The sequence below is a fragment of the Colletotrichum destructivum genome, chromosome 2 (genome assembly GCF_034447905.1).
Source record: "Colletotrichum destructivum chromosome 2, complete sequence".
In the NCBI taxonomy this organism is placed as follows: Eukaryota; Fungi; Ascomycota; class Sordariomycetes; order Glomerellales; family Glomerellaceae; genus Colletotrichum; species Colletotrichum destructivum.
The window spans coordinates 2,094,996-2,115,980 of record NC_085897.1 but is presented as its reverse complement, the minus strand read 5'-3'; the positions used below and the strand labels follow the sequence as shown (position 1 = coordinate 2,115,980).

The window sequence follows — 20,985 nt, the reverse complement described above, 5'->3', positions numbered from 1 at the left end:
GCCGATGGGCTGGAAATGGCCGGAATGCGCTTGCCACTGGCTAGTGTGGCCGGCCCCTTGCGACTTGCGGCATGATGTATCCTATTTTTTCGCTTGTGCCGGATCAACCGACAAATGCGGTCAACCTCATTTGTCTTTTCTGACGTCCCCCGTCGATGCCGCAACTAAAACCCGCGGCCGCCAGCTTGGTTTTTGTCGCGATTGGCATTCTCAAGAGGTAATTCCACTTGAAATCGCATGCAAAGTATCGCGACATCTCTCAGGTCGACATCCAATATTCGACTTATTTTTCCCTTGCTTTTAGAACCAAATTGTCGCCCGTGCATGGCGATAAAAACGGAAGCTGCCTGTCATGCTGGCAAGTTAACCGGCAGCTAGGCCTCATGATTGACGAAGCTGGCAGCTGGTGTCTCCTTTCGTCGATCGCGAAAGAGAACAATCGACTGCGAATGACGACGGGCCTGAATAACAAGTCTGTTTATCTTCGGAAATGTACAAGTCAGGCCGAAATTGCCCGGCCGTCTAGGTAGTTACCACATCCTCGGCGCCTGTGTCGATTGCACCAGGCTCCCGTGCCTTGTCAATCGTGATTGCACAATACGGTCGCCTTTTGACGAAGCTTTGTGGCGCGGATGATGGACCGAGCTGCGCTGGTAGTGACACTGAGAGCTGGCATCGCATTCCTGTGCCTGTGTTTCTGCTTGGAGGCTTCGTTGCGCTCTATGATATCTTCCCAGAAGACGAAAGTTGGGACTCAGGATCGGGAAAGTAGGGTACCTAGGTACCTAGGTAGGTTGGCAGAAAGAACGGTACGTACCGACCCAAGTGTCTGCCAGCGTTCCTTGCGGCTCCACCCCGTCGTCAAAGTACCTCCATAGTACCTTAGCCGTCTCGTAAACTTCAGCATGCTAGCTCTGTGCCAGGAGGTACTAGGTAGGACAGGCATGTGGTTTGAACTTTGAAACACACTGTAGTATTGTTTGCGCTGATGTGTCTTCAAACCAGACGGTCGTCAGAAACGTCAAGAACAAATTGCAGCCTCTTGGAAATGAACCCTGGATTTATGGGAGCGAAAGACCAGTTTCTTCTGCAAGTACGAATACACCTGAAGCTACGGATACGGACAGAGTGATGCGAGCCTCCCCTTGAGATAGCTGAGCGGACAATGATCGGCACCTGGCTGCCGATGCATCTCTGTCGCAGACTGCGCGAAGTTGATGAACATGTTGAAGGTACAGATGACTTTTTGTGTAGGCAGACACACGTGTGATGTGGTATTGAAACTTTGGCACGGTTTTCCCCATTGCACCAGGAAACGGCATGCGTCCTGAAAAGAACCCCAACGAACAAAGCGGGCGAGCTCACTATCTGGACGTCGGTAGAGAGTCTGTACAGCGCTCATAGATCAATCCGACCGACTGCTGGCGCAGTGAAAACTTGTTGTTTCGGTGCGGCGACGTCTGGGCGACTCGCCTACCTCATCGAGGAAAGCAAAGTGGCAGCGGCACCCAGCTCCCCTCGACGACGGTGCTGGATGAAGGAAGCAATTTGCGAATGGATCGCAGGAGGCCTAGTAGTCTAGCATCACTCTTTGTATCTGTAGGTTATGGTCTATCGAACGGCAGTGGCCCAGCCAGCTCTCAGGAAAATTGGTGTGAGGTGAGAAACTTCGCCAAGGCTCGGTGTTCGCAATGAGAGAGGGGACGGACAGTGGGGGGCGAAAAGAGAAAAGGTATTAAAAGCGAGGGTGCATTCGATACAGTGATAACGTCCGGAATTAGTCCTCTTCCATGTCGTGCATATAACATTGTAGGGTATGTGTGTAGTGGACAATTGCCAGACTCGTGTGCAACTGAGCAAGGGCAACAAGGCAAGGCGAATTGTGGTACCATATGGTGCCAATGAACGCTGGCCGGCTCTTGGGGCAAACCCCCCCCTTCAAAACAGAGGGAGAAAAAACATCCAGATGAGGTGGCTGGGGTTGACCAGGCACCTACCGACGACGCCTTGCGTAACTGAGGTAGATGATTAGGTCACGAGAGATACCGAGCGGGCATCAAAATCGCGGAGACGAATGTCTGCTTTGAATGATGCTGACGGTCAGCCAGAAAGGGAGCGACAGCGAGTGAGCAAGAAGTGCTTTTGATATTGGGGAGGGTGGCCAAGAGTTACTGGGCATCCCAGGAGGGAGGTGAGATGGAAATGGAACCGACAGCACATGCACGGGTGATGACGGGGGTGTGTGGACGACATGTCGTGGGCATATCCCTACTGCGTAGGGAGCACTCTGTTTCCACAGGGTTGGGTTATACAAGCCGGGGTACGACGAACCAGGGAAGGGAATCGAAGGAAGAAGTGGGCGATTCGTCAAGCATGGCCAGCAACCACGGGAGAAAAAGCGTGGCGGCGCCAGGCCGGCGTACTTATTTGTACCTTTTTGGCGGGCGAACGAGTCCAAGATGAGACAATTAGACAGACCGGCGGGCAGCTCATATTGTGAATGTCAAGTGCCGTAATCATAGCACACTCAGGTAGGCATCATGGACGCCAGAGGCCGACCGGATATGGCACCAAAACAGCATTTAGTGCTGTGCCATCGCAACAGGAGGAAACGTCTATTGAGAGCAGAGCAGAGCAGGCAGGGTATGCGGAAGCAGAAAAGGAGGGTCGGGTGGGAAAGACGGACGACGTCAAGACAGCAAGGGAAGATGGGGGGGATGACGAATTGAGGGAGACGATGGATTTTGGGGGGGGAAGGTTAGGTAGGCAGGTCGCGACAGGTAATATCCGTAAATGCCCAAGAAATGCGAACCATGCCGTCCGTACCTTCCTCTCACCTTTCTTCATGCTGTTGTGTTGTTCGTGCCACTACCTAGGTACGTTCAAGTCAAGTACAGATGCCGCGTGCGTTGACCCCCGACCCCCGACACAGACCAGACCCAACAAGCCAGCCAGCCCCGGCCGGCCGGCTGTTTGAACGCCAACGTCGCCAACCTAGTTCGCCGTCGTGGGCGAAGTTAATTGAGGGCGCTGATACCCCCGCTGTCGCGAGGAAAAGAGAGTGAGAGAAGTCACGAGTGGAAAGTGCTGATGGCCCGAGAGGCAAAATGGGGGTTATCTGGACTTCATCAGGTGAATTGAATGGAAGTGATCCATCGGGATATGATGTCTGGAGTCCGATGGAGGCAAGAAAGGGCACGTCAGGAACGAGCGAGCGACTGGGACACGTAGAGAGAGAGAGGACGTGGGCGAGAGAAAGCGGGAGTCAGACATTGTCCTGTGCAGGCCTTGGGCATCGTCATCCACCCACCCAGTCTCTTTCGAATATTTCTTGCCGACGCTACTTCATATCTGCTAGGTCATCCATCGTTTGCATAATACACCCACCCACTTGGCCTTGCTCATGATCGGTTGGAGAGGAGTAGGTGGGTTAAATGGATGTGTCAGAACGGTCCTCTCCCCGCAGAGGGAAGCCCAACGGGAGAGAGAATGTGAGAGAGAATGTGAGAGAGAAAGAGAGAGAGAAAGAGAGGGAAGGAAAACAGGCATGGCGACGATCTGATAGAAGTGAGATGGACGGGGCGTGCGGTTGGATTCTGCGGCGTTAGCAGGCTTGGGGTTGAGGTGTGAGGTCGGCGGCCCCTTGGTCTGGTGCGAAAGCAATGACTGCGGGAGCGGGTACCTACTGAGGTACAAGAGTGGGTCTGGTATCATGCAGGTTGCAGCAGCGTATCGCTACTCGTTGGCCATGCAAATTTTGCTGAGGGACACGAGTAGCGTTCCCCGACCTGCAGCAGATCGATACCTTGCACGCAGCCCCATCCGCGAAAAAAAAGCGAGGCCTGCCTTTTCTGCTTGCTACTCCTGCTGCTAATCCCGCCGCCGTCTAGCTGGCCCAGACAGTACTGGAGAGGGAGGGAGAGTGAACGAGAGAGAGAAAGAGAGAGGCGTGACTTTGGCTTAGCACTGGTAATGTTGGTAAGGAGAGTAGGTACGTATTTTCGTTCAGACATGCTGCCTCCCCAGGTGCCCCATTTCCTGTACTTGCCTCCCATTCTGGCTACCTAGGTAAGGTACACATGGAAAGGTATTTGCTTGACTTTTGTTGACGTGCTGCAGTGGCATAGCGGCAGCCCGGGTTTATGGACGAGCCAAAGGCAAGGCCAGGTCAGGCAGGCAGGCAAGGTACGGTAAGGTAGGTCGTTAGGCAAAGGCGGACCAGGTGTGTATAGGTGCGCAGGCCCATTCATCGGCCGCTGGTGCTTGGTGCTTCTGGTGTGCTTGCTTCGTTGCTGGACCTAGTACCGGTACTGCTGCTTCTGGTCGTCCGTCGTCCGGCGTCCTTCGACGTTTCCTACCATTTTGCCTTCCGCTTGTCTGGACCTGGACCCATCTTCTTCCTCTCCTTCCTTCCTTTCCAAATCACTTCCTCCCTGCCCATCTTCACCACCTTCACAAACACGCCCGATTTTGGCTCGCCCCTCCCCCATTGCTTCCTGCCTCCTGCCTCCTACCTCACTGGCCGCACGGAACCTTGACTCTCGGCTCTCATCTGTTCCTTCCCACTACTGGACCCTTACTCACACTTCCATTTCTCATCCTCCCACTCACTCATTCTCATTCTCATCCACATACACCCCCAAATACCAGACACCAAACATCACACATCCACACCCATATCCAATATTCGCCGCGTCCGCGTCCACGCGCGCTTCTTCCCGGCCTTACGTCCTTCCCACCAGCTGTGTTCCAAACCCTTTGCACATTCCCCATACTCACTCCCCATCGGCCGCGATCCCTTCACACATCCATATCTAGCCATCTCATGGGCTGCACCTGGTCTACGGCCGCCTGCCTCACTGGATAAATAGTCCTCGGATTGGCCCAGCCTATGGATCGGAGTCCTCGCCGTTCTGCAGACGAACCTCAACCTGTCGGCCCTCTTGCACCTCATCACCCGCGGGAAGGGCCCCGGCATCATACTTCGTCATCTCATCGCCCTCCCACGCGCACCTAGCCAACGCCATCATGGCGCAGAAAACCCAACCTGCCAGCAGTTCTGAGGACCAATCTCCCAGCGCCACTCCGTCTGCACAAGACGCCTCGGATTCCACACAACCTGCCGCTTCGGGCGCGTCAACCTCCAAGGCAGCCTCTGCCGCCCAGAAATTCCATCAGACAGAGCTCGATGCGGCACTGCGCAATACCTCGCAATCCATGGCTAAGTCGTCCCCCACGGGTTCAGACCCGGCCGCGAAGGATGCTGGCATTGAGGCCGCAAACCCCTACGGGACGCGGTCACGAAACCGCAATGGATCTTCGCGCCCAAACTACGCAGAGGACAAGGACCTGGATGTGGACATGTACGACTACGCCACAGAGAAGAAGGACCAGGAGTCTAAGAAATCGGCGCGTCACAGCAATGTGTCGGCGACGTCCGCCCAGGAGGGCGCGCGCGCCAACGGGTCAACCCGTAAAGCTCTCCCCTCTGACGACACAAAGCCAACCACTCCTCAGAACGGAGCAAAGGACGTGCAGCCATCAAACCCACCCGCAACACCGCAAACACCGGCCACGACAACCTCAACGCAACCCTCAAAAAAGCGCAAGGCAGCTTCACACGCTGCGACTGCGACTTCTCAGGCCCATGCTTCTGCAGCGACACCATCCGGCACCGGCACAGGGGCATCACGAAAGACGGCGTCGGGCCCCTACGCTAGCTCATACGCAGAGACAAACATGCTCAGTTTTGGGAATTCTCGTGCGGTTCCTAGAGATGGGAAGTTAGTGGCAGATGACGGTACCGTACTAGCACCCAATGGTAAGACAGTAACAAACCATACCCGCGCCCTCACTATGCTCCCACTCCGGTGTCCCCCCCCCTTTAAATTTAGTTTCTTTCTCATCTTTTCTTACACTCTTCGCAGAGGATGACATGCTGATCGGTGATTGCAGACAATGTTTATCTTGTGTGTGAGCCTCCAGGGGAGCCATACTATCTCGGTCGCATCATGGAGTTTCTCCACACGCAGAATGACCACACCAAACCGGTGGATGCACTTCGCATCAATTGGTTCTACAGGCCCAAGGACATTGGCAAAAAGGTCAATGACACGCGCCTGGTATTTGCGACAATGCACTCCGATATTAGCCCTCTCACAGCTTTGCGTGGCAAGTGCCAGATCCTGCACAAAGCGGAAATTCCCAACATGGACGAGTACCGAAAGATTTCGGATTGCTTCTGGTATGAGAAACTCTACGACCGATACATCCAGAAAAATTACGACCTCATTCCCACATCGACAATCGTGAACGTGCCCGAGAGGGTTAAGAAAGTGCTTGATGAGCGCTGGAAATTCGTTATTGTGGAGCAGGGACGCGGAAAAGAGTTCACCAGCGCAGTGAAGCTCTGTAAGCGATGCAGCGGCTACTGTGCAAGGTTGGTCCACCATAGCGCGGTCTCGTAAGAGGTTGGGATCACTAATGAGACAACAGTAATGACTCGGTTGACTGTGCTGTGTGTAAGAAAACATACCACATGAACTGCGTCCGGCCGCCGCTGCTGAAAAAGCCTTCCAGAGGCTTCGCCTGGTCCTGTGCTGCCTGCAGCCGCGCTCAGGAACGTAAACTGGAGGCTCGACATACTCCCAACCTTCTGGATCCCGTTGGCGACGGCGATGATGAGGATCTTTATGATGACGACGAAGACGAGATGCAGATTGACACCGAGCGAACGAGCCCCGCCGACGACGATGACTCTCATCGCACCGGCACTGCGGAGCAAATCTACCAAGCCAGCCTCTGGCCTTGGCGGTACCTCGGAATACACTGCAAGCCCGAGGATGCTCTTGATTATGACGATCGGATTTACCCTCGTGCCAGTACTCGAATTGGTCCCAAACATCAAGCCCCTGTGCTTCCATGGCCCGGCCAGCCCGTGCAGTACCAGAAGCCTCTTGAAATCAAGAGAACGGGAAAGAAGGGCCCGGGTTTGTCGAAGGAGGCGCTGGCGGCTTTGGAGGCCGAAAAATCCCGTCGCGAGAACCGTCCCAAGTGGGTGCAGGACGAACCTCCAGGTTATGTGGCAAGAGGCGAAGATTACGACAGTGACGATCCGAATGCGACGGCCACCCGTCTATGGGCCCCGCCTCCATTGACGGACAGAAACCAAGACTGGGAGGCCAAAGTCGATCAGTATATGAAGAAGGCAGAAGAACTGGCGCCCAAGTTCGGTCTGCCCAAAAACTCGACTAACCTTCACGACGTCGCCCTGGAGACGTATTTTCACAGTGGCTACAATGAGGAACGCGCGGTCAAGCTGTTTTCGGAAGTGGATAAAGCAGCTTTCAAAGAGCCCGATCTGACGGCAACGGAACAGAAGAAATTCGAAGAAGGTGTCGGCAAGTACGGGTCCGAGCTTTATCTGGTCAAACGACACGTCAAGACAGTCCCGCCCGGGACGATTGTGCGATACTACTACACCTGGAAGAAGACTGCGCAAGGCAAGCAGATATGGGGTAACTTTCAGAATAGGAAGAGTAAAAAGGAGGCCAAGAAGGCAGAGGTCGCGGCGAGCAAGCTCCAAGACGACATCGCCGACGATGCCGACGACTCTGCGTTTGATTGCGGCAAAGCGCACAACAAGAAGAAGGGCTTCGTGTGCAAGTTCTGTCACACAAAATACTCGAGACAGTGGAGGCGAGCACCCAACGCATCAGGCACTCCCGTGAGCGAGAGCGGCGGCAAGAACTCGACTAAGGATAAGAACAACCAATATATCCAAGCTCTATGCCGTAGATGCGCCGAGCTTTGGCGGCGATATGCTATTCAGTGGGAAGATGTCGACGAGGTGGCCAAAAAGATCGCCCAGGCAGGAGGCCGGGCCTGGAAGAAGCGGCAGGACGAGGAGCTACTCAAGGAACTCGAGGCTGCCAAGGAAATGCACACGTACTGGAACACGCCTCCGCCGGTCAGTGCTCCGGAGCCGGTCACTGCAGCCCCTGTACCCCCGAGCGAACCACCCCGCAAGAAGCTGAAGGGATCCGCTCCGGACAGAGACTCGGAACCGTTGGCGTCGGATTCTGCTCCTGTTGCCGCCCCCGTCAAAAGGAAGGAGAAAGCAGCCGAGAAGCCAGCCCCTCCACCGGTTCCTGAGATTCCGAAGCCCAAGACTATGCCGTGCGCAATTTGCGATCAGTTGGAACCATTGGGAGACCAGCATCTCTCTTGCAGAGAGTGCCGGTTGACAGTGCACCGCAACTGCTACGGAGTTGTCGACAACAGAAACCCTGGCAAATGGACTTGTGATATGTGCGCCAACGACAAGAGCCCGCAAGTTTCGATCGTATGTCCAACACTCACTCCCATCACTTTTGCCTGGCCTAACAATAACTTCTTTTGCAGCAATACAAATGTGTCTTGTGCCCTGTGGAGAACACAGAACATGATTTTGTCGAGCAGCCCAAGATTTCTGCTTCCAAGAAGAAGTCAGAAAAGGAGAAGGAGCGCGAAAGACTCGAGCGTGAACAAGCGCAGAAGGCCGCCGACTATTACAGGAAGAAGCAGGAGGAGAACAACCGGCCAGTAAACCCTCGGGAACCTCTGAAACGCACTGCAGACAACAACTGGGTCCATGTCACTTGTGCCGTTTGGACAGCGGAAGTCAAGTTCGGCAACGCCAAGGCACTGAGTCCGTCCGAGGGCATCCCGTCCATTCCTCGGACGAGGTATGATGAGGTTTGCAAGGCCTGTGGTTTCAAAGGTGGCGCATGCGTTGCCTGTCATCATTGTCGAAATCCTGGTAAGTGTTGCTTAACCCCTCTCCTCTTCTACTCTTCTCCCTACTTGTCAAGACAGCACTAATTGTGACCAACAGTCCATGTTGAATGCGCCCGTCAGCAAGGCTATGTCCTCGGCTTTGATATCACACCAATCAAGGGATCTCGTCGTGATCAATTTAACATGGTTACCATCAATGGCGAGAGCGGCGTCATGGCAGCCACTGTATGGTGCAAAGACCACGTTCCGACAAAGAGCGTCATTCACCGCATTCACGACATTGTGAACGATGACGGCCTTAATGCTCTCCAGCTCTATGTGCAGAGCTACAAGCAGGCGGATCTCACGTTGACTGGTACAGTCCGAAAGGCCAATCTCATGACAAATGCTGCTGCCAAGCTGGGCGGCGTGCCTGTGACATCAGGTCCTCGGCGAGCTTCAACCACAACCCTACCTACCAACGGTGTTTCTCATAGCGGGAATAACAACAACAACACCAACAACAACGACGAAACATCAAGTGATCACCAAGCAGGAGAAAAGATCTGCATCACCTGCGGCATCGATGTTAGTCTCAAGTGGTGGCCCATCGAAAACTCTGACGAGCGGGAACTCACCAACGGCCACTATGGCAGCCTCGGATCAGAGGCTCAAAAGTTTGTGGAGCAGAGGAAGTTCCAGTGTCACAAGTGCCGCAAACTCAAGCGAAAGCCCAATCCCCACCCGCCCAAGGATCCGTCGCCAGTAATCGAAGCCGTGAGACTAGTGCCTCCTCCGCTACCGGTCGTTCCGCCGCACCACGCACTGGCGGCGCCTCCTCCGGGTCCTCCACCACTGCGAAGCCCGCCAACGACCGGCCCGGAAGCAAGGGCTCGCAGTCTCTCATCATATGCTTGGGTAGCCCCGGCCCCGCCTCCGCCTCCGCCTGCCTCGCAGCCCACGGCAGCTCCTCCTCCGCCGGCAGTTCCTACCGCACCACCCGTGCAGGCTGCCCCTGCGCCCCCCCCGATTCCGCCGCCGGCACCCCATCAGGCCCCCAGTCCTTATGGCCCTCCCCCGGCGCCAAGATATGGAGACTGGCACAGCCGTCCGCCTGCACGGCACGGCTCCCCGCCCCAGAGACCGCCGCCATTCCAGCCGCTGTCGACGCTGCGCCCTCCGCCAATGGCCGTGCCCGCACACACCCCGATGCCTGCAGCCGTTCCCAACGGGCATATGGGACAGCCTGCACACAACGGAATGCCACCTTCGTCCCTTGTGCCCGGGCCCGGGTCCATGTCCCACGGGTCTCACGGTACACATGGTACACACGGTCCACACAGTTCCCACGGGTCACACGGTTCTCACGGGTCACACGGGTCACACGGTTCGCAATACATCCACCCTTACCGGCAGAGCTCCCATGGTCTTCCTCTTGGAATGCCCAATGGCGGCCCTCCACAAAGAGGCCCCGATGCATTCGCGCAAGGACTTCTGCCTCAACGAGCGCCATACGGTAGCCCTCCTGCCCATGACGCCGGAGGTCCTCTGAGGACACCCAATATGCGCCCGGCTAACGAGCCGCCTCGGCCAGCTGGGGCGAGCACCAGTCCGTCTCTGCGTAACCTGCTTTCTTAAGGGCCTCAAAGCATTTGTATTGAGTATTGTGATTTGTGGGGTTTTGAGGGCTGGAGGTTCAACGATGCCTTTCTGTGGGGCGTTTGGGATCAGAGCTGGAGTGCGGAAACTATGTCTTGCTCGTATAGAATAATCGTCCCATTGAAGCGGAGGAAACTCGTGTGTCGCCCGACACTCAGCGGTTAAACTGGCGGGTTGCCACAAGGAAAAGAGTGCCCTAAGGGGCTGGGCTGGGATAGATCCGTCTCGTAAGACACGTTTGTAAGAAGATCTGTTGTTGAATAGATGCCCACGCATGTTACTGGCATTCACGCGCATGCAGCCGTTCTCTTTCAAACGCTCTCTTGCAGTTCGTCTTCCCATAACTCCCTCGCCGCCTATATCTCATCTATTCCTCACCAATGTCTTCGTTCCTGTTCAAAAATCAGCCTCATATTGACCGGGAGTTCGGTCGAGGGAAACCCCCAGTGCAGGAAAGCCGTACCAGACTTCGGGCTTCTCGGCGATGAAGTCGTCCATGAGGGCCTTGCACTCGGCGCTGTCGACGACAACAACCTCGACGCCACGCTGCTTGAGGTACGCCTCGCCACCGAGGAAGGTCCTGTTCTCGCCGATGACGACGCGAGAGATGCCGTACAGGAGACAAGCGCCGGTACCTGCCGTTGTCAATGTGTCACCAGTTTGGGAAGAGGGGATATAAATCGTTGTTCTTTCTGAAGGGGAGCGGAGCAAGGGGTCTAAGGACGTGAGACTTACACATGTCGCAAGGGGATAAGGTCGTGTACATTGTGCTGCCCTTGTAGGCCTTGCCGGGCAAGCGACCGGAGTTGAAGAGGGCGTCGGTTTCGCCCTAGGCGGTGTTCCTGTCAGCTTCACCGGGATCGTGTGATGGCATTCAAAGAAGAAGAAAGAGAATGATTATGATGTTGGCCTTACATGGTGGATAGCAGAGCCTATCTGCACGCGGCGGTTGTGACCGCGCCCGAGGAGCTTACCGTCTGCGGAGACGAGGGCGGCTCCGATCTGATCGGCGGTTGTTGATCAGTTGACGTTGGTCCAGAATACTTCGAATTATCGACAATGGGGTTGATTGAGATCAAGACATACCGGGACACCGCCCTCGGAGGCACCAGTCCTGGCCTCCTCGATAGCAATGGCGAGACCCTCTGCATCGTTCATGATTGCTTGTGAGACGATGTTGTCTGATCAAATACTCGGGAACCGTAAGAGGAGTCTGAGGCGGAGCGGGGTAGGTTGGGATCGGATGTCACGTTGACGGGGTTTTCGAATGACGTTTGTAGATTGACGCCCCCGGGACACGAGAGTATTTTAACGAGGGTACTTGCTAGTTTTGTTGCTTTAAGAAAAAATGTACCAGAAACGATGGAGAATGAGATGGGACGGGTGGCGGCGGAGACAGCAGTTGACGTATGAGACCACATTGGATGGGCCTGGGAATCTTCTTATCGGGAACTCCACAAAGAAGGGGACTCGCATTCACACTGATGAGAGAAGTCCAATTCGCACTTGCTTTGGCAAACCGTCGCATTTTGCCGTTGAACCCCTGGCAGTGGAGAATGAATAAGAAGGTGTCTGTCTATGAAGCTGAACCAGACACTCTCTAGAAAGGGACCAGCGTTGACCTGACGTCTTCTCATGAAGTATGGTCATCAAGAATCAACAAGAAGTCGGCCGAAAATGCAACGGATAACAGGGAGACCGTAGAAGGGATGCTAGAGATGTCACGTTTTTCTCATTTCTGTTTCATCAAGTGTATTTGTGGCCTACAGCCTGTCTGCCCACTTCTCGATTCCTCGGGCTGGTTATGCCCACGTGCTGATTCCGTAATGAATATGGCGTACGACGAAAGCAACGAACGAACACGTCGAGATTTATGTACCTAGGATAAGAGAGAAAACGGGTGAATTGGCCTGTGGCCATCGAAGCGGAATGTCAAATCCTACTCACTGCTTGTAGATGTGCAGACTGGACTGCTGGGTGCGAACCGGGAGTAGCATGCATTCAGACGGCCCTCGTCTCACGTCACCAATATCGCAAAGTCATGGCGACCAAAAACCCCTCTGACTCGGGATGCAATGATAACGTGACAACAGCATTCTTACCGAAGCTTAGTTACAAGCGCTGGGCACATGTGTTAACTTGGGAGATGGTATCCCTGACTGTTGCTTTCAAGCAAAGATTTAAAAAATGATGAAATTTGCCTACCGGCCTTGCATACAACCGGCCAAAGATACCGCTCACTGGTTTCTCTCGGGACCTTCTCCAAGTCCTCTCGCGTCTTGGAGTTCTTTCCGTCCACTTCTTGCCTACGCTGTTAGGCAGACGGCAACGCTCTAACACGTTGGCAAGGTGGACCGAGATACACAAGACGTTGTAGTGTTACGCTACTTGAGGCTTCCCCGCCGGCGAACGAGCCCGACGGAGAGCGGATGAATCATAATTATGAAGAGGCCCATTCGCGCCATCGAGAAGAGAACGAAGATGCCAACGCAAACCAGCAAAGACAGGTGTGAAGAACGGTTGCCTAAGTTTTGATAACACAGCGCCTTATTGCAGCAACTCAACCCCCCTCGATTTTTTCCGATTTTTATTTATTTATTTGTTTATATAGAAACCCTTTTTTTTTTGATTTTTTTTGAGCATCACCAGGCCTGAGTAGACCAGACGAAAGTCCTCAAGCCAATGCTCACCCCCGCACACCGTCGTATCTTTCAGACCATCCGATTGTGCAGAGGCCGAAGGGCAGACGGTGGTTCTACGGCCGGCTTTCCGGATTGCGGCATTTGTCAAGCTATCGGACGACATCGCGCGTCAAACCACCGGCGCGAGAATGACGAGCAGAGATGCTTGCAGAATTCGCACACGACTACGGCAACCAGCGGGAAACAGCGGCGAACGAGGCAACAACCAATCCAGACTACCGCAACGAGAGCGCGTTGAATTGCCGCAGAGAAACCTCTAGATGCCAAAATACAATGAACAACGAAAAACAACCCTGCGAAGTGAGAGACTGTTGGAACTCAAAAAGTAATGAGAGGTTCACGCGGCTGGGAGCAGATTTCGCGACGAGTCGTCGGTTGCTGGTGGAGAACAACCGTTGGGGATCAGCAAATTGCACATGACGGCAATGTTACTTTAGATCAATTCTCCCGAAGCTTGCATCGGCGTTTATCTCTAGTAACCTCGTATATCAAAATTTTGGTGGGGCCTGTTTCGAGATCATCCCAAGGAGGGAGAGAACGAACCGCACTCGAACATCGGCCAGATCCACGTGACAGCGCAGGTGATTTGTCTGGGCGCGGGTTTCCCTCTCTCTTTCTCTCTCTTTCTCTCTCTTTCTGAGCTGGTCTTCAGCGCCTTTGACCATGCCCTTATTTCTTGGCTGGGATGATGTTGACGATATTGTCACCCAGTGTCGATTGCGGTGATGTATTGCCATATGTACCTTGTTTAAGAAACGGACAATGACGCAAGGACGCGCTCTCGTCCTTCCCACTGTTCGGCCGAGCGCCCAAGAATGCTGTGAAGGGTATTCGGGCTCTCTTCCCCCTTCTTCCCCACTGCGAAAGCATCTTTGCAGTGGACCGTGCACGGATGTCAATCTGACTCCTCGGCTGAAGCGCCAATGGGGGCCAAGGTCAGGCCCACTTCTTCGTCCTGGCAGGAGGATATTGCAATTCCACTGTAAATAGCATTGGATTGGACCCCCATCACCATCACGGGGGCCGCTGTTCATGTCCAGTCAAAGGAAGTAGGAATCCCCGTCCCCCCGCCGGGAGAAGGGGGGCCAATGAAACCCCCGGCAAAACGAAAAAAGGGAGGAGTAAAGGCATCGGTTGACGTTCGGTCGCTTTGCTCGAATTTCCCCTCGTTCGAGATTGCCTAACATAGGCGGGCGCATGTACCTTGCACCCGTGTATGAAAAATGTGCAGATACTGCGTAGCACATGTGTTGATGCAGACGCGATGGAGATGTGGAAAATAACAAGAACCGGGTCTGATATCGATGGCCTGGAATGAGCAAAGTTGCTGCGACCTTGGTCTCCTTACACAAGGTTCGGGGGAACGAATGGGTCTTGTTTTATTGTTGTTGTTTGTATCTATACCGCTCTGAGAGGGGGGGGGGGGGGGGGGGGGGGGGGCTTATTGTCTACCCGCGATTGACAGTCGACTTTCCTCGTCCGTATCCGTCCACTACACTACCTAGGTAGGTGCTGGGCCGCAAAAGAGAGATAGAGAGAGAGAGACTTGGTCTCTTTGGCGCCACAAACCAGCGTCTCTGAAGAAAACAGTGCATAAAGACGGCGATCATCGGCCTTAGCGCCACACGGCAGTGAGGAGTACACTAATCTGAGGACCCGTATCGTGCCTAGGTAGGTAGACAGGTAGGTAGCATAAGGCAGCTCGAGGAAAGGCACCTCGTGCCCGCCTTGTCCTTTCTCGCCTTTCTTTGCGCCTCGGGTACCTACCGAATTAATTCGCTCCCGTATTCCACTCTCCCACTTCGCTCCCCTCTTACCTACGGATACAGTCTCTCTCTCCGCCTCCTCCACTGCCTTAACCGTGCGTTTTACCTAACTCCCCCAGAGGGCACCTTTTCGCCTCACACATACCCTCTCTCCTCCGAGGTACCTTTTCTGCGTACTCGAGGTCCAAGGTACCACCAAGCAAAGGACGGACTAAGAAAAGACGATAGAAACATCAATCGCTCGTTGACGACCTCTCGTCACCTAACCCTTCCAGCATTCCATTCTCGCCTGCACCAACACCCAACTGCCCAGCCTAACTTGGGGGACTCGCCCAGGATTTGGGTGCAGCCGATCGAGCCCACACTAAATCTCCCTACGGCCAGCAACGAACGCCTCATAACAGAACCGCCGCGCCTTCGCCCACACTCCTTTGATCGTCCTCGACCCGGCCCCCTTTTCCCCCCTTCTCAGCTGGCGTTGGTGCTGGACTTGGGCTACGACACGCACTCCTGCGACCAGGACGTTTCTAGGTTTTGCATCGCATAGCCTCGCATCAATACATACTCTCTGGTTTGCACTGTCTTGCTCTTGGGCTTTATTTTCCTCGCCCCTTCACTGCACCACGCACGCCGCTTTTTGGTCTTTTGGACGACACAAGAGGCCAAAGGAGGGGAAAGCGGAAGAAAAAGAGTGGTCGGTCGCTGGCAAGCATTTCAGCTATTGCTCCAAACGTCGCCCTGCTGGTTGCTCCACTGCCACAAGCCAACAACCTAACCTCGACGACCCCGACTTGGTTCCCCCCGACCCTCTCCTCACACTCGCCCTCACCCTGAACCCCGACTATTCGTACTCGACCGACTCTCAATCCCACTTTCACTTCCGACTGCCACTTCTCTCCAACCGCCATCCTCAGCCCAGCGCCTGCGACGTGGTCAGCCGTCTTCCACCAGTCACGCGAGTAGCTGCCCGCTATTACCCGACTTATTTACTTTCGTCCAGCAGTACGATACCGCCGCTGTGCGACAACGATCCTTTTCTTCAATTCTCGACCCTAGTACATACATATCACCTAGCCATTCCACCACAACCACCCCCCGGCATTTTAACCATCCAGCTGATGCCGGCCAACAATTTTCTGGCAATTCCCACGTCCGACACTCGAGGCTGACGGGCCGCTTCTCAATTCACTCCGCCCTACCAGCCAAGAATCGCAATCGACCACACCAAATAGGGAGAGTATCGACACGAAAAGAGTACCGCAGCATGGCGTCGGATTACGACCACGGGGCGCCTGACGACCGCTTGCAGGCCCACCCTGCCGCCCCTATGGAACTCGGCTATCCTGGCGATCGAGGTTGGCAACAACAGCAGCAGCAGCAGCAGCAGCAGCAGCAGCAGCAGCAGCAGCAGCAACAACAACAACAACAACACAATGGGGGAAGGAGAACCCCCGACAACAGTTATCGCACACAGCAACACTCGCGCTCACCGGGCCCTAGAACACCTGGCAGAGATGGCGAACCGAGACGGAGCGGTGAACGCAGCAGATCCAAGGGAAGAGGTGGGCGGTCAGCCAGCGGTCAACAGAGAATATGCAAGAAGTGTGGAGAGCCGCTCACCGGCCAATTCGTGCGCGCACTGGACGGGACTTTCCATCTAGACTGCTTTAAGTGTCGTGTAGGTGCTGGACGTATCCTATTGTACCTCTTGGACCTTGCTAATCCAATCGCCTTCTTAGGACTGCGGCCAGATTGTAGCCTCCAAGTTCTTCCCCGTCGACGACGAAAATGGCGAGGGTCAGTACCCGCTCTGCGAGACAGACTATTTCCGCCGGTTGGGTCTTCTTTGCTACAAGTGTGGTGGTGCCCTTCGAGGCTCTTACATCACTGCGCTCGACCGAAAGTATCACGTCGACCACTTCACATGCTCTCTTTGTCCCACCGTCTTTGGCGCCCAGGACAGCTACTACGAGCACGATGGCAATGTCTACTGCCACTATCACTACTCGACGCAGTTCGCGCAGAGATGCAACGGCTGCCAGACTGCGATCCTCAAGCAGTTTGTGGAGATCTACAGAAACGGCCAGAACCAGCACTGGCATCCTGAGTGCTACATGATACACAAATTCTGGAACGTGCGACTAACGCAGCCGAGCGATTCCTCTGAGGGACCCCAGGAGACCGACGATCCCGCCGCTCGCGAAATCATTAGGGAGGAGGAGGAGCGCATGGAAGAAAAAGTCTATCGCATCTGGAGCGTCTTGTCGACCTTTGAGGAGTCATCTGCGGCCTGCATCTCCGACATGCTTCTCCACGTGAGCAACGGCGCCTACGTCGATGGTGTCCTCGTCGCTAAGAAATTCATCTGGCACGTCGAAATTTTGTTTCAGTCTGCGGATCGCCTTGACTACTCCATGGACCAGCTGAAGCTGAAGGGTGTGTTTCGGTCAATTGGCTTACCTTGGGCAGCGTTGCTAACTGATCAGAAATAGGATTGTCGTACGGACGTGAGGCCAAGCTTCTGTGCAAGAAGATAGTGTCTTTCTTTTCCCTTTTGTCCAAGACTCAGGACACGGGAGCTCGAAAGCTTGGCGTCACGCAGGAGCTGCTGTCTCTCGTCACAGGCCTTGCTCATTACCTCAAACTTCTCATTCGGATCTGCTTGCAGGGAGCGCTACGCCTCGAAAAGGAGTCTAAGAGCTCCGACGGCATCTATCAATTCCTGGACGATCTCAGCGAGCTGGATACTGCCAAGCCTGACGACAATACTCTGCAGGCCATTACCGGAAACTCGCGACTTTCGGCAAAGGACTCGGACCACTGTGCGCTCTGCAGCAAGTCCGTCGAGGACGAATGCGCCAAACACTCTGACAGGCGCTGGCACATTGCCTGCGTGAGCTGCTCACGCTGCACCAGGGACATCGGCCGCAAACTGGAAGATGCCCACTACAATGCGTTTGATAAGAAGATCTACTGCAACAACTGCATCGGTGCAAACAACGAGGACATGCCTCCTTTCGAACACGTCACCAAATTGCAGCAGTACGTTTTTCTGCTCAAGGTGGCACTGGCGAGATTGTTGGACATCCTACGGAGCAATGGCGCTTTGCCTCGGCAGGACGATGACCAGAACATGGATGGCTATGGCCCGGGCGAGGGTTCCCGGACTCTGGCCCCAGGGGAGGCGCCCTATCTAAACTCGGACAACCGCTCGAAATCGTACGCTGGAGATCAGCGGGAGCACAATCGCGAGTCTTCCTACGAGAACACGCTGAACGATGTTCGCCGGCTGAGAAGCACGCGGCTCGACAAGCATTTGTCATCGAGCTTCAGAAAGGCGAGAACCTCGCGCATCATGGATGGCCCAGAGGGCCGCAGTGTCCGCCCAGGATCGGCAGGCGAGGACGCGGGACGAGCCGATGGGGACCTCCAGATTGTTGAAGATAGACGTGGCCCAAACGATGAAGGCACGACGGACAAAATGTTTAACCACCAGGATGCCCTGACTCTCGATGATATCCCGCGGATCGTCGCCGCTGAACAGGTCAAAGAACAACAGTACAAACCCGGCCGGCAAGAACTTTTCCGATCCCCTGCGACCGATCCCATGGGGCACCAAAGATCGCAGTCTGCCGGCAGAGAGGCAGAGATCCGCATGGGCGATCCGATGCCCCAGCGACTCGGCCGAAAGTACTTTTCGGAACTGTCAGGCCTGGAATATTTTATCGTGCGCCACCTGGCAGTCTTGACTCTGGCGCCTGCTGTCGAGAACGAGTTCTCTTTGGATGAGCTGTTGAGCTTCATTGAACTGAGGAAGCAGCCCACTTTCTGGAAGAACCTCGGCAAAGCTTTCAAAAACGACAGACCCAAGAATGTCAAGAAGAAGGGCATTTTTGGGGTGCCGCTGGATGTTATCATCGACAAGGACGGTGCTGAATCGACAGACGGTGTGGGCCCTGGAACTCTCAAGATACCGGCCATTATCGACGACCTCATTTCCTCCATGAGAAAGATGGACTTGTCGGTTGAGGGCGTGTTCCGAAAGAACGGAAACATCAAGAAGCTGTCCGAGCTGTGCGAGAGGATCGACCGGGAAGGTTGTGACAGCATCAACTTCATGGACCAGCCAGTAGTCCAAGTCGCCGCCTTGCTGAAGCGATACTTGCGCGAACTTCCCGACCCGCTCATGACCTTCAAGCTCCAAAAGCTTTGGATTGCCGTCGCCAAGATCCAAGACGATGCAAAGCGCAAACAATACCTGCATCTTATCTGCTGCCTGCTGCCCAAGCCCCACCGAGATTGCTTGGAGATCTTGTTCTGCTTCTTGAAATGGGCTGGGTCCTTCCACCAAGTTGACGAAGAAGCTGGGTCCAGGATGGACATCAAGAACCTGGCGACTGTCATTGCGCCCAATATCCTCTACAGTAGCAACAAAGCGCCTACTCTGGACAGCGACCCCATGTTTGCCATTGTGGCTGTGAACGACATGATCACCTCTATTGAAGAGATGTGTTTGGTAAGCACCCAAATCGGGGTGTGTCTATCCTTTGGCAGGGCTAACTTCTTTTCCCCCCCGCAGGTTCCTGATGAGCTCATGGATCTGGTCAACGATCCATTTGTCTTTGGCAACACTGCAGACCTCACCACAAAGGACATCCTCAAGCGCTACCAAGACCGTATGGGCCAGCGATCGGGGCTTGGTGGTGACGTCAGCGAGGTGTTTAACAGACCTGACAACTCGACTCGGCCCCCTCCCCGACGGGTTGAAACCGACCCTGCTCTGTGGCAACAGCAAGAGAGCAGTGTGCGTCCGGTGCAGGACCCGCCCATGCCAATCCCCCCGTTCAACCCAGCCAATCCAGGCACGCCGCCACAGAGATGGCGAGCACAACAAGAAGAGAACGGCCACCCGTCTCCCTATAGCGGAGGGGGCCAGTTTGAGCATTCCGATGCCGAAGGCCCTACTGAGGCACAGAAGAGAGAATGGCGCCAATCCGGTGGGGTTTGGGGAAGACAGAACGGTGGTGTCGGTGTTGGTGGAAACTTATAAGTCCAGCTTTGCTACCTACACAACACACGCAATCCACGCAACCCACGCAACCCACACAACTACCACACATACACAAACACAATGGCAGACTGATGCTTGCTATCCACACGCGTCACAGTCACAAAGCAGCCTGCTGTCTGGTCTGTATTACTTACTGCGTATTCCCTCCATCGGAACCTGCAATTTGGGGTTTCAAGAGTCACATATTCATGCATTGTTGGCGGCGTTCCCAACCTTTTTTCCCCACTGAAATGACAGAAAAAGAAAAGACTTCTTTTTGTGCACGATAAGGCGGCATGAATGATTATTCTTTTCTTGGGGAGTACCGTCGTTTCTCTCTTCCAACCAAGCTTCTTCCAACCCTTTTACTCTGGCTTCTCCGAGAGCAAAGCATCAAACCAGCATGGAACAAGAGTCCACGGTCTGCCAGTGTTCTTTCACAAAAGATGGTCCTGAAAATGTTGTTTTCAGGAACGAGGGAGGATTGAAGGGATTGGTTTGGCTTGATCTTGGCTGGCTTGGAGTATCGGTCTAAGGGGCTTGTCAACTTGTCGACAAGCATTGCTGGCTTGATTGACTGACCATCTTGAGCTGGACAGCAAGCCTCTTCTTCATATTCTTGGCTCGCGCGCGAGACCTACCATAGCTTCGCTTCTTTGTTGGAACGATTGAGATGTCGGATTGCATTTGTGGGAGGATTTTCGGAGGCGGGAGAGGAAGAGAGAGCCAGAAGAGAGTGCCAGATTTGCGCGCATATGGGGAGGGTGTTGAGAGGCATGGAGGGAGTGGTGGAAAACCAAAAAGTCGTCTGTTTCTCGCTCCGACTCTGAAGATCGCATGGCAGAGAGGACGTATTTTCTCTCAAAGTACCCAGGTAGCTATGGAAGAGGGGGCGAGAGAAGCAGCCAGGCAGCCCCGCAAATACGAACCGGACAGGCCGATTGTTGCCTGCAAGTTTCCCTCTAATTGATGATTCTACACATGCCTGTGTGGCTTTATCTGTGTGCGTCTTCAAGTTCGTACCCGCTGGTCAAGGAAGCCTGATTGCGCC

At 54.6% G+C, this 20,985-nt stretch overlaps 4 protein-coding genes across 4 annotated transcripts; 3 read left to right on the top strand and 1 right to left on the bottom strand.

The window, feature by feature from the left end:
* The first annotated feature begins 4,420 nt into the window (after window positions 1–4,420).
* Window positions 4,421–11,348, top strand: CDEST_02857 (Putative ELM2 domain, BAH domain, Zinc finger, PHD-type, Zinc finger, FYVE/PHD-type). Its single transcript, XM_062919016.1, has 5 exons — window positions 4,421–5,821; window positions 5,956–6,439; window positions 6,496–8,344; window positions 8,404–8,800; window positions 8,876–11,348. Exons 1-5 carry the CDS (start codon window positions 5,029–5,031, stop codon window positions 10,393–10,395), a joined length of 5,043 nt encoding a protein of 1,680 aa, XP_062775067.1. The 5' UTR covers window positions 4,421–5,028; the 3' UTR covers window positions 10,396–11,348.
* CDEST_02856 (Putative cytidine and deoxycytidylate deaminase domain, cytidine deaminase) lies at window positions 10,431–11,845 on the bottom strand. The gene is made up of 5 exons (XM_062919015.1): window positions 11,503–11,845; window positions 11,332–11,418; window positions 11,152–11,245; window positions 10,880–11,051; window positions 10,431–10,808 (listed from the first exon to the last, which is right to left on the bottom strand). Exons 1-5 carry the CDS (start codon window positions 11,572–11,574, stop codon window positions 10,784–10,786), a joined length of 450 nt encoding a protein of 149 aa, XP_062775066.1. The 5' UTR covers window positions 11,575–11,845; the 3' UTR covers window positions 10,431–10,783.
* Window positions 11,846–13,446: 1,601 nt separating this feature from the next.
* On the top strand, window positions 13,447–13,758 carry CDEST_02855 (uncharacterized protein; the record flags this gene model as incomplete). The annotated part of the gene is made up of 1 exon (XM_062919014.1): window positions 13,447–13,758. One exon carries the CDS (start codon window positions 13,447–13,449, stop codon window positions 13,756–13,758), a length of 312 nt encoding a protein of 103 aa, XP_062775065.1.
* Window positions 13,759–14,927: 1,169 nt separating this feature from the next.
* On the top strand, window positions 14,928–20,942 carry CDEST_02854 (Putative Rho GTPase activation protein). The gene is made up of 4 exons (XM_062919013.1): window positions 14,928–16,562; window positions 16,624–17,320; window positions 17,377–19,400; window positions 19,464–20,942. The coding sequence occupies exons 1-4, from the start codon at window positions 16,149–16,151 to the stop codon at window positions 19,932–19,934; spliced, it is 3,606 nt and encodes a 1,201-aa protein (XP_062775064.1). The 5' UTR covers window positions 14,928–16,148; the 3' UTR covers window positions 19,935–20,942.
* The last annotated feature ends 43 nt before the right edge of the window (window positions 20,943–20,985 follow it).